Raw genomic sequence first — 13,534 nt, 5'->3', positions numbered from 1 at the left:
ACTAAATACTTCATGAAATTTAATTTCATTAGAATTTATTGATATTTATTTTGTACTTCATTTCAAAATATAGCTTAAAAGGGCAAAAAAAAGTTCACGTGTTTTTTTTTTAAGAAAATAATAATATATTTATTAATTGTAAATATAGTACAATAATAAATAACATATTAATATATTATATTATTATCTAAGTAATATTAACTATGTGATCAAAAATAACATTGGATATGATTTCTTTGGGATTAATATACTCTATGCAATTGTGAGAAAAAAAAAAAAAGGAAATTGTTCATATGCAATTGTTAAACAAAAAAAGGTATAGAATTAAATATTTTGAATTAATTAATGTAATTAATAAGAATAAAAATTAACTAGTAAATAATGTTAATATTGTAAACTCAATAATTATTGATGACCGCTGGATTTCTTCACCCCAGAACAGAGGCTTGACCACAGCCAAAGGCCCATGACACAGAGGTCCACGTACTTGATACCCCCAACAAGCCTGGCTCATTCCAGCTTCCGGGCCGGGCTCGACCAAGCTTTCTCACTCAGTCCAGCCTGATCCCTGACCAGCAGACCCCTCTCAGGCCCAGCGTCCAGCCCAACTCTCGGCCCAGCCCGGGGTCCAGAACAGTACTCACCAGACACCTGGCAGATCCGCTCGAACGTACGCATGAGGAGAATCAGAGGCCGTTACGCATGTAACAGGCAGCTGATACCCTAGTACACCCGAATCTGTATGGCAGAGACGCGTGGCCCAATCCTGGAGAGACCTTTACACGTCACCAGCAAGCAAGACAATGTATAAAAGAGGAGTCCCCTCCTCAGAAAGTTTTAAGCCTTATTCTGTAACACAAAACCCTTGAAAAACCCTATTCTATTGGATCTCAGATCATCAATTGGCGCCGTCTGTGGGGAAACGAAGGAGATCTTTTCATCACCAGAGTTTTCACTTTCAAAACCCACTGAGATCCACAATGGCAAACCACCAAGAAAGTAACCTTAATATTCCAAATGACTTAAGCTCCGCCCAAGAGGGGCAGCAGTTCTCTTTTTCTAGCCCTACGACGTTGAATAACCAAACACCCATCTCTCTTAATCCCTCGCCAGGCTTGGCAGGGAATACTCCCACCATGACCCTGTCTAACCAAGACATTCAAACCATGGCTCTCCAGCTACAAACCACTGCTCACTGGTTGGGGCAGATAATGCAACAAAGGGGACTTAGCACCCCAGTAAACGCACTCCCAGTAGTGGAGGAACCCAGAACCGATGAACCCCGACCTACCTCTATCCGCCTCCAAACTAACAACCACGATGCCGGAGAAGAGGAAGAACCGGAGGCCCGAATCCATGGGAGAAGGGCAAGAGAGATGATAGAAAATGAAGAGGTGGACGACTATTCTGCTGAAACAACCAGGGAAACGGGAACTGAGACAGAGGAGGAAGAATGTAGTTTGGGCAAAAGATCCAACCCAGAAGACGAGAAAATGAACCAAAAACTGAAAAGGTTGAAGGAGCAGCTCCTAGCCGAGCTAGGTAAGAAAGATCAGAGTCAAACCTCCTTGCCTACTTCTTCTCCCTTCTCAAAGGTAATGCAGCAGGAGACCGTTCCCAAAAAGTTTATGATGCCGCCGATGGCGGCCTATAATGGGGCTGGAAACCCGAGAGAACATGTCATGAACTATAAGACCTTCATGGAGTTGCAAACTCTGTCAGATGATCTGATGTGCAAGGTGTTCCCAACAACGCTCTCGGGACCAGCGAGGGCATGGTTCAACAGCCTGGAGGCCGGAAGCATTAAAAGTTTTGGAGACCTTGCCCTCCGCTTCATCAGCCGGTTCGTAGCCGGGGTGCCAGCAGATAGGAAGACAAGCTATCTGGAAACAGTTAGGCAAAAAGCTGGTGAATCTCTCAGAGAGTAGGTCGCCCGTTTCAATACGGAGGCCCTGCAGATTCCCGAGCTCGACGAAGGAAGGGCGGTAGAGGCCATGCAAAAGGGAACAACCTCTGCCGAGTTCTTTGGTTCTTTGAGCAGGAAACCTCCGACCTCACTGGCCGAGTTGATGAAGAGGGCGGAAAAGTACATAAGGCAGGATGACGCCTTAGTAACGAGTAGATTTGCCAAAGGGGTAGCAGGAAAAGAGAAAGCCCCGGAGGAAGGAAGGCTGGAGAAACACGAGAAGAAGCGTGGGAAGAGGCTTGAGCCATATAAGCAGGCCTGGGAAAGAAGGGATCAAAGGCCCCCCCCTCCTCCCAGGGCTCATGAACCACGAGTGCTCCCCCCCTGGGTTCCTGAGAAGCCTACTCCCCTCAACGCTTCCAGAGCCGAAGTGCTCATGGCAGTCCAGGATAAGGAGTTCCTCCAGTGGCCTAAACCCATGAGGTCGGAAGCAGATCAGAGGAATCCTGACAAGTATTGTCAGTACCACCGGACACATGGCCACGATACAAATAACTGTTTTCAGTTAATCGCGGAGATTGAAAGATTGATAAAAAGGGGGCATCTCAAAAATTTTGTGAAGAAACCGGAGGGGCAGAGGCCTCCGCCCAGTCCGGCAGCCCAGATGCCCAGGAGAACCGGAGCTGGACCAGTGAATGATGGGTCTAGTGGGACTATTAATATGATTGTTGGAGGAACTGGAGGACGGATGAGCCGTCGAGGAAAGAAGAGAAACCGGGAAGGAGAGATCAGCAATGGCGAGGTCATGCAGATCGTTGAACACTCACCCATGGCCATCGTTTTCTCTTCAGAAGATGCACAGGGCATTCAGATGCCCCATGATGACGCGCTTGTTATTGAAGCAGTCATTCATAATTTTCGGGTGAAGAAGGTTCTGGTGGATGATGGGAGTAAGGTCAATTTATTGCCATATCGGGTTTTCCAGCAGATGGGAATCCCGGAGGAACAGCTGGTTCGGGACCAGTCACCCATCAAAGGGATCGGAGGAGCACCGGTATTTGTAGAAGGGAAGGTGAAGCTGGCCCTTACCTTGGGAGAAGCACCCAGAGCTCGCACCCATCATGAGGTGTTTTTGGTGGTTAAACTCCCACTGAGTTACAATGCGATTTTAGGGAGGCCGGCGTTGTTTAGCTTTGAAGCTGTCACCAGCATCAGGTATTTGGCACTCAAGTTTCCAACAGAAGAAGGAGTGGGAATGGTTCGGGGCAGCCAGGAAGAAGCAAGGGCGGTATACTTGGCCACAGTAACAGAACCGAGCTCAACTGGAGAAGCACTCGACTCGGAAGTTCTGGAGGTCAGAGATGAAACAAAAGAAGCCCGGACAGAGCCAGTCGGAGAATTGGAGACCTTCCCCTTATCAGAAGCAGATGCAAGCAAGGTTTTCAGTCTTAATGCCAACCTCACCAAAGAACAAAAAGGTGAAGTCATGACTCTGATCCGAGGTCACGCGTCGACCTTCGCATGGAAGCCCTCAGACATGCCAGGAATTGACCCCAAAGTGATGACACACCGATTGAATGTCCTCCCCGAGGCCAGACCAGTGAAGCAAAAGAAGAGAGTAGTAGGAAGAGAAAAACAGCAAGCCACCCGGGAGGAAGTGCAGAAGTTAGAAGAAGCAGGCTTTATTAGGGAAGCAATGTACCCACAATGGTTGGCAAATCCTGTGTTAGTCAAAAAAGCCAATGGCAAATACAGGATGTGCATAGATTTTACCGACCTAAATAAAGCCTGCCCCAAAGATTGTTACCCCCTCCCCGATATTAATAAAATGGTCGATTCAACGGCCGGATTTGATTATATGTCTTCTTTGGATGCTATGTCTGGTTATCACCAAATCCCAATGGAGAAGTCGGATGAGGAGAAAACCTCATTTATAACTGAAGACGGGACTTACTGCTACAAAGCTATGCCTTTCGGATTAAGAAATGCCGGGGCAACTTACCAACGATTAATGAATAAAATCTTTAAGAACCAGATTGGCAGGAATGTAGAAGTGTATGTGGATGACATGGTGGTTAAAAGTTCAACTTTTCAACAACACATAGCAGATCTAAGGGAGATATTTGGGGTGTTAGATCAATACAGAATGAAGTTAAACCCAGCAAAATGTGCTTTTTTCATCAGGGGAGGAAAGTTCTTGGGATACATGGTGAGTGGAAGAGGCATTGAGCCTAATCCGGAGAAAGTAGAAGCCATATTGAATATGCCAGAGCCGACCTGCGTAAGGGACGTCCAGAGATTAACCGGGAGAGTGGTGGCGCTTAACCGATTTATGTCGAAGTCAGCAGAAAAGTGTTTACCATTCTTCAAAAAGTTGAGAAAGGTACCAAACTTCGAATGGACGGAAGACTGCCAAAAAGCTTTCGCGGAACTTAAGAAATATCTTAGCTCGCCTCACGTGCTCAGCAGTCCCATAAAAGGGGAAGAGCTTCTGATATATTTGGCAGCCTCAGAACAGGCAATCAGCGCGGTACTAGTAAGGGTAGAAGGAGGAGAGCAGAAACCTATTTTCTACATCAGCAAGGTACTTAGAGACACTGAGGTCAGGTACTCGAACATTGAAAAATTGGCTTATGCCTTGTTGTTAGCAGTCCGGAAATTCAAAGTTTATCTGGAAGGCCACCAAGGAGTTGTGATGACGAACCAACCCTTAAAGAAGATCCTACGTAGGCCGGAAACTTCAGGACGGATGTTAGCATGGTCCGTGGAAATCAGCCCCTACTGTCTGGAATACCGACCTCGGACAGCAATAAAATCTCAAGCGCTGGCTGACTTCATAGCAGAATGCTCATTCAACGAGGAGAAGGAAGAATCATCCTCGGAGATGCCTAGAAAGGAAGGAGAGCGAGAGCTTTCCCAAGAATTTAGCTGGAAGCTATATGTAGACGGAGCATCAGGATCTGAGGGCAGCGGCGCAGGGATAATGCTTAAGGGGCCGGAGGGCTTCAAAGTGTGTTATGCTTTACGGTTAGAATTCAAGGCTTCTAACAATATGGCCGAGTACGAGGCCTTGGTGAATGGGATGTTGGTAGCCTCGGAAGTAGGGGTAACCGACCTCGAAGTAAATAGTGACTCTCAACTGGTGATCAACCAGGTAACGGGGGTATATCAAGCCAGAGACCCCATCATGCAGAACTATCTGGATAAAGTAAAAGCCATAGAAGCCGAGCTCGCAGAACGGGGAGTTATTGTCAGATTTCAAAGAATACCTCGGGATGAAAATGAGGAGGCAGACCTGCTTAGTCGATTGACCAAAGAAGAATTAGAGCAGCTCCCTGACGAAGTATACATACAGCATATCCGCACACCTGCTTTCAAGAAGACAAACACGGTACTGCAGGTGGACCAGAGCCCAACTTGGATGAGCCCCTATCTGAAATATTTGGAGAAGGGCGAACTCCCTGAAGATAAAGACGAAGCCAGAAAGATAGCAGCTCGAGCTGCCAATTACCAAGTAATAAGGGGAACTTTGTACAGAAAGGGGAAGTCCAGCCCATGGCTCCGGTGTGTAAGTCCGGAAGAAGCTGCAAGGGTAATGGAGGAAATACATAGAGGCCTATGTGGGGCTCACGAGGGAGCAGAGACATTAGCTAACAAAATATTCAGGCAAGGATACTACTGGCCCACTGTTAAGAAAGAAGCAGAAGAGTTTGTCCGAAGGTGCGACGTATGTCAGAGATTTGCTAATGCCATCAGGACCCCTGCCACTCCTCAAGCAAGCATATCCAGTCCATGGCCTTTCTCGCAATGGGGAATTGACATCCTGGGCCCTTTCCCCAAGACTACGGGGCAAAGAAAATTTGTAGTGGTAGCTGTGGAATACTTCTCGAAATGGCCAGAGGCAGAAGCAATAGCAACAATCACAGCCAGAAAGATGATAGATTTCGTATGGGGGCATATCATCTGCAGATTTGGCATACCCAGAGTGCTTATCTCAGACAACGGCAGACAATTTGACTGCAACACTTTCAAAACCTTCACGACGAACGTGGGCATATGGCATAAGTTCTCCTCCGTGGCCCATCCTCAGACCAATGGTCAAACGGAAGTCACTAACAGAGCAATCCTCCAAGGATTAAAAAAGCGGCTGGATGGTGCAAAGGAAAACTGGGCAGAAGAACTCAATAGTATCCTATGGGCACTCCGAACTACTCCCAGAGCACCCACTAAGGAAACACCGTTCGCACTCGCTTACGGTACAGAGGCCGTAGTTCCAGTTGAATTACAGATCCCCACTCATCGAGTTCAATTTCTCAGCGAGGACACTAATGGGGACAAGTTAAGAAGCAACCTGGATGCTCTTGAAGAAGTTAGGGAAGAAGCACAAGTCCGAACTGCTGCTTATCAACAACGAGCGGCAAGATATTATAATCAAAAGGTCAGAGAAAGAAGCTTAAAGGTGGGAGACCTGACTTTAAGAAACTTGGAAGCTACAGGAAAAAGAGCAGCCGCAGGCAAGCTAGCACCGACCTGGGAAGGTCCATTCAAGGTGACAAAAGTGGTTAAGCCCGGGGTATACCGAATTGAAGATATGCAAGGAAACCCCGAGCCCCACGCCTGGAACATCCAGCACTTAAAAAGGTACTTCCCTTGAAATATATGTAAAGAAAATATTGTACTCTGAAAGGCACAAATAAATTAAATAACGCCATTCTTTACGCATTGATGTTATCTCCATTAAGAATGTTACTTCTCTTTGAAAAAGAAAGAACAAAACTAGAAGACCGGGATCCCCAAGATCTCCCGGATGCAAGACCAGGATCCCCAAGATCTCCTGGCGAAAGAAGACCTCCTTGAGACATAGAGACCTCCTGGAGGTAGAAGACCGGGATCCCCAAGATCTCCCGGATGCAAGACCAGGATCCCCAAGATCTCCTGGCGAAAGAAGACCTCCTTGAGACATAGAGACCTCCTGGAGGTAGAAGACCGGGATCCCCAAGATCTCCCGGACACAAGACCAGGATCCCCAAGATCTCCTGGCGAAAGAAGACCTCCTTGAGACATAGAGACCTCCTGGAGGTAGAAGACCGGGATCCCCAAGATCTCCCGGACACAAGACCAGGATCCCCAAGATCTCCTGGCGAAAGAAGACCTCCTTGAGACATAGAGACCTCCTGGAGGTAGAAGATCGGGATCCCCAAGATCTCCCGGATACAAGACCAGGATCCCCAAGATCTCCTGGCACTAGAGACCTCCTGGAGGTAGAAGACTGGGATCCCCAAGATCTCCCGGCACTAGAAAACCTTACTGAGACATAGGGACCTCGGTGAGGCAGAAGACCAGGATCCCCAAGATCTCCTGGCACTAGAAAACCTCCTTGAGACATAGAGACCTCCTGGAGGTAGAAGACCGGGATCCCCAAGATCGCCCGGATGCAAGACCAGGATCCCCAAGATCTCCTGGCACTAAGAAGACCTCCTTGAGACATAGAGACCTCCTGGAGGTAGAAGACCGGGATCCCCAAGGTCGTCCCGGAATTACAAGACCAGGATAGGTCGTCCCGGAATTACAAGACCAGGATCCCCAAGATCTCCTGGCAAAAGAAAACCTCCCTAAGACATAGAGACCTCAGTAAAGAAGAAGACCGGGATCCCGTAGAACTCCCGGAAGAACAAAATAAAGGATAGCCGGTGAGGCCCCAAGGTCACCCCGGCACAGCCAGGATCTCGTAAGACCTCCTGAAGGTAAGAATAGTTGGTGAAGGACTTCAGGGCCCGCCAAAAAAAAAAAAAAAGAGAGAGAGAGGTCGAGCTCCCAGTTCGGACCGATAAGCCCAAAACCGAGCTCCTAGCTCGGATAGATTCATTTCTTCAAAAGATCAAGATACGAAAGCCAAAAACAAAGGCCGAGCGCCCTCCATAGAAGAACTCATAAATCCTTAGGAGGATACTAAGGCTATAATCAAAAGCCTAAATCAGTTTATTTAAAATAAATATACAAAGTCACAACGAAGAAAGAAGGACTAGAAGTCAAAAACTAGCATGACAGTTGCCATCAAATGGGTACGAGATTTGATCTCTCAGACGACAGCTAAGAGCTGAACTCACAACTTAAGATTAATTTAGAGCTTCTGAATAAACATATGAAGTCTACATTACACATACGAAGAGTAAAGATAAATGTCAAAGAATATGAAAAACAAAAAGGAAACTAATATTCCATTAATAACTATTACAATTTATTTCTCCGGTGAGGAAGGAGGATGAATAGTCCTTAAAGGACTTACATCAATAAGAACACCCTCACTATTTCTATTTACAGCCACCCCTGAAGGAAGCTCGGTGTCCTTTGGACCAGAGCTCTCAATAGTAGGGGCAATTTCTGACCCAGGGTGAAGGCCTTCTTTCACAGAATCAGGATCGTCCTCCTCCGACCCTAGCTCGGATCCCTCTGAAGAAGACTCAGCTGGCCGATCTCGGTCCCTCCGGCAATCTCCTCGGGGCAAAGGGAAATCATCCTCCCCGTATAGCACTGACTCGCCATCTGAGTCCACTTCGCGCCTACGAAGCTTGGCCAAAGGAATATCAGGAGCCTGTCTAGCTTCTCTTAAACCGCGATTGTAGCCAGTTACATACATGCGGTAGGCCTTATCAAAGATAGCCTGTTTCATTTCACTAGAAGCTTTATACTCATCAAGATGTTCTTCACAAGCCTCGGCTACAAATTCCTCAAACTCATAAGAATCTTTGTAGTCCTGAAGATGAGCTTCACAGGCCTGCTCAATTTTACCCTTTAGCTCATCAGACTCCTGATACTCCGCTATGTACTGATCGCGCTTCAGCTGAGCCTTCCCTTCGGCATACTTTACCACCTCAAGCAGGGCTAAACATTTATGTTCCAAAACTCTGACTTCATTTTTCAGCTGTTGTTGGCGAAGGTCGAACTCTTCAGCTGAGGAAGTCAAGTCTCTGATACGGTCAGAGCTTGTGCTCAACTCCTGCTCAAGGACCTGCACCCGAGCTAAGGCCATCTCTCTCTGAGCCTTTACTTCCTCCAGATGAGTCTGAAGTCCTTCGAGATCAGCCTTTAAGGCATCAAATTGGCGCTGGACTTCAGCTTTCTGGCTAACGGCCTCATCTCTCTCCTTGAGAGCCTCTGTCATAGAGGACAGCTGCTCTAGCACTCCTCTACAGCGAACCTCCAAGGTAGCTGCCCTCTCATCAGCCTCCTGGAGAACATTGCGAGTCCGAGACAACTCATCTTCTAAGGACGAGGTATGCTTTGCCGTCTCGGCTGTTTTCTCTTCAGCCTTTTTGAGGGCCTCCAACGCAGAATGCAATTCCACCTGGAGGGACTGGATCTGCTCCCGAGCAGCTACCAAATTGCCCCTCGCATCACTGGTGGCAGATATATTCTCCTCTAGACGTGCCTCTTCAATTCGGCGATCTACGGACTCCCGGAGGGAGCGATCACGGATATCCACCTCCATAAAGAGGCCCGTCACCTAACATGAAAACGCAACCATCAAGAAAAAGAAACAAAGCAAACTGAAAGGAGGGGGAAAAATGACTTACCATTAGAAGCATCTCCCTAATGGACGATCCGAGCTCCTCACGAGAGCGAGACTGGAAGGATGCTTGCTCCTTGGTAAAGCTGGCTAAAAGGCCGGTCAGAGCAAGAAGGCGTGGATCCGAGGCCTCTATGGCTCCACCAAACATTTGCTCCCTAAGAAGGTCGGCAACAGCACTGGCCGGAGACTCGGATGTAATACCCGACGTCTTTAGAGAATTGCCAGGAGAAGGCAATGACGGGTCAGCAGCAACACCTTTCCCTTTCCCAATGGGAGGAAGAGCTGGAGAAGATCCTGTTGCAACCCTGGACTTCTTCCGGACAGGAGAAGAGGCAGATTTTCCAGAAGAGGCTGGGCGCTTGCCTCCGATCTTTGCTGGAATGCCCTCAGAACCCTCAGGTTCAGTCCTCACAGGGGCAGGGGCACTTTCACCAGAAACCTCTGGACTTTGACCCCCTAGGAGGATGATCTCCATCCCCGTCCCAGAGGTCTCCTTGTCTTCAGCAGGGGACTTAAACTTTCCCCTTGACACCTCCTCAGTAGAATGGGCATCACCCTGTCCCACTTGTTCAGTAGACTTTGAGCTCAACCCACCACGGCTAGATGGCTGAGCTGATTTAGTGCTGTGAGAGCTCGGCTTGGAAGCTCGAGAAGAAGCTTTACCAGAAGGCCGGCTGACCTTCTCGGAGGAAGCGATCTGAGCTAGCTCTATAGCAATCTCAGTTACAGAACGCCCATCCCCGAAGGCGTCAAAAATTGCGTGCATGTTCTCCCGAGACAGGTCAAGGTTCTTGGGGAATTTGATGCCGTCCATTTTAACCTCAGAAGCTGCAAAAAATAAGAAGTTATACAGAATCAGCATATTATCTGATATTCTTAACAACGAAGAAACAGAATAGCCGGACAAAGCACTATACCCGTGTCCTGGATATCCCTAAGGTTGGCCGCAAACATACACTTCTCGACATCATACTTCCTCTCAACGGAAGTCAGTCGAAGCAGCCCAACCTGCTCAATAAGACTCAATTCGGGCAGATCATTACAGCCCGGAAAGATCTCCCCCCAACTTAGGCCCACATCCCACGATCGGCAGGACCCTAGTTTCAGCTCCGCCACAAGGAAATTCTCTATCCACCCCTTTATAGAATCCTTGTAGCCCGTAAGAAGAGATAGCCCATTGCGGGGGGAAAAGTAATAGAAGTTTTGCTTCGCCCTAACCAGGCGGAAAAAAGTAACAAACAGACAGGCCGTAGGTGTGAAACCCCAACACAGACAGATAGACTCGAAACAGGACATGAATAAAATGGAATTTGGGGATAACATTCGAGGAGTTACCCCAAAGTATTCAAAGACCTCAACAAAGAAAGGGGAAAAAGGAAATGGTAGACCAAATTCTCTCTGCTTTAGGAAAAACACTATGCTACGACCCTCTTGGGGATCCACTAAACCAGGAGGGGGAGGGTAGGGAAGAACTATCCTCTCATTTGGACGAGGTGCTCGAATAAAATACAACGGAGTATCTAGAAGCCTCCGGGAGATGTGATCAGTTATATTGGAAGACGTAATACGTGACTCAAGGTTAACAACATCAGGAAGCTTTGAACTTGCCATTGAAGAACAAGGGAGCGTACCTGAGAACACAATAAGGTGAAAAACGCAAAAGGAGTCGCAGGAAGCCAGAGAGCAGAAGAGAGCTAATTTCTTCGGAAGACAGAAGGAATTCGAAATGAAAGGCAATGATGAGACGGAACGTTGATCTGAACAGTTTTGTCTTGGAGCGGCGCGATCATTAATTGCTCTCGAAGTTTACCCTCTCAACGGTTAAGTAATAACCGGAGAGAAGGTAAAGGGGCAAACGGATGATCGCTGGGCTTGTCTACACCTATCAAGGGCCAGGTCCACAATGATAGCCCATCACTTAAAGGCCCAGGCAAGCCCAACTTGTTCAGACCTGATCTCCAGCCAAGACAACGTAACCCACAAGATTCATCACTTCACCACATCCATGGCAAGTATCAAGGAAATGGAAAGAAAAACTCAAAGATGCAAGCAGATGAAAGCATGATAAAGGTTAGACCTACTCATCACATAGAATATATAAGATTTGACTTGTTAAAACAAGGGTACCTCGGATCTATACTGAGCTGAGAGCTTAGAGTTCAACTTATCAGAAGCCGAGCTCATAGGTCGGAATAGTCCAGCTCGGACAACATGACCTGAGAGCCCGACCAGCTAACCCAGAGCTCATTTCACTAAGCGAAAGACAGAGCTCTCAGGTCGGCTAGTCTAGCTCGGACAACGCACCTGAGAGCCCGGATGAAGGAGACTCAAAGCTCAATTCATCTAAGTAGAGACCGAGCTCATAGATCGGTCAGACAACCCAGTTTGGAAATATGAAAGCCCAGTTGGCTAAATGGATCCGAAGTCCGGCTCACGAGTACAGTTAGTTCAGCTCGGAAAAAACAAATTTCAGTTAAAGCTACGAAGAAAAGCAGTTTCAGTACCCCATCCATGGTAGAGAAAGAACAACTCAAGTATGAACGAAAACGAGAACTTCATTAAAACAAAAGCACATTACAGCACGTTACAAAGGCCTACACTACGGGACGAAAGACTATCCTTAAAAGATTTACATAGCCACATGCATCATCATCAACAATTACATCGTTATCACCTATCCTACTACTTCGGCCTTCGGTTCGGAGAAACTCTCGCAGCTCGATATGTGAGTTTGGCAGAAAGAGCTGCAGAAAGCCAAGAAGTTAATCCTCATAAGCGTTTCCCATGGATCCTCTGTAGGTCGGCATTCGGTTGCCCAAGTGTGATACGCGTGACAAACTCACATGTCATATGCTGTGTGTATATCACGCATAAAAAAACACGGGCTTCAGATTACGACCTCAGGAGGATCGCCGGGCTAACGTGTGAAGGTACCAGCAGAAGCTTGACTGAGTGTAGCAGATCTCAGTCTCGCGTAATACTGGTACTTCACATCAAAGAGACTAATAATACTGGTGCTTCACATCAAAGAAAACAACAAGCCGAGCACTTGAGCCCCTTCCATTTATATCCAAAGAAGGCAGCAACGGGGGAGGTCGGCCAGAAGATCTGGGCAAAATAATTTCAGCAACTTGCCGAATGGTCCCACCCATCAACCGCCCTACCAGACGGATCCCCAAAGCAACATTCAAACTCCTTAGAGGTAACATCCACTCCTCTGAAATTTTGAATTGACTCATCTTCGTCTCAGGTACTACGAAAGAGTCCCAAAACAGAGATAAGTTAGCACAATTTTCCGTCGAGATGATAAAAGTAAGATTAAAACAAATTCCTGGGGCAACACAGCAATGTAATATCAAGCTCGCCTTCGCCCGCTTGAAGAAGGCACCAAATGGATCCTTCACAGATAAAACAAGAAAATCTCTCTGTTCCAACAAAGTGCCTGGGAATGGTAAAGAGGTGAGGTTAATATATATATCCAAAAGTTTATGTTTTGCAGGACAAGGTAGAGCCGAATTCTCAATTAATGCTGTCAGAATTCTTCAAAGATATTCATGAGAAAGGAAAGAAAAGACATGTCCAGATAACAATGACAGGAAAGCAAAAATAACCGAGAACGCGGAGAATAAAGAAAAGTCCGAAAGAGGAAAGAGCAGATAGGATTCAGAAACTGCGCAAAGATAAAAAAATGAAAGAGTATTATAAAGACACCTGGACACGAACAGGCGCAGCCATGATGGTTCTTGATATTCACCCCCTCGGCAGTTGGAGCAATAACTCCCGAGAAGGTGAAGGGGCAATTGATGACCGCTGGATTTCTTCACCCCAGAACAGGGGCTTGACCACAGCCAAAGGCCCATGACACAGAGGTCCACGTACTTGATACCCCCCAACAAGCCTGGCTCATTCCAGCTTCCGGGCCAGGCTCGACCAAGCTTTCTCACTCAGTCCAGCCTGATCCCTGACCAGCAGACCCCTCTCAGGCCCAGCGTCCAGCCCAACTCTCGGCCCAGCCCGGGGTCCAGAACAGTACTCACCAGACAGCCTGGCAGATCCGC

The 13,534-nt window shown here is 47.4% G+C and overlaps 1 protein-coding gene across 1 annotated transcript; it reads right to left on the bottom strand.

The window, feature by feature from the left end:
- Positions 1-8,022: 8,022 nt before the first annotated feature.
- Positions 8,023-12,715, bottom strand: LOC122724378 (dynactin subunit 1-like). Its single transcript, XM_043959110.1, has 6 exons — positions 12,489-12,715; positions 10,297-10,351; positions 9,840-10,173; positions 9,544-9,737; positions 8,817-9,410; positions 8,023-8,055 (listed from the first exon to the last, which is right to left on the bottom strand). Exons 1-6 carry the CDS (start codon positions 12,713-12,715, stop codon positions 8,023-8,025), a joined length of 1,437 nt encoding a protein of 478 aa, XP_043815045.1.
- Between the last annotated feature and the right edge of the window lie 819 nt (positions 12,716-13,534).

This window comes from Manihot esculenta, chromosome 8 (assembly GCF_001659605.2).
Source record: "Manihot esculenta cultivar AM560-2 chromosome 8, M.esculenta_v8, whole genome shotgun sequence".
Classification (NCBI taxonomy): Eukaryota; Viridiplantae; Streptophyta; class Magnoliopsida; order Malpighiales; family Euphorbiaceae; genus Manihot; species Manihot esculenta.
Note: the sequence above shows the minus strand (reverse complement) of the source record. Positions and strands in the feature narration are given on the sequence as shown.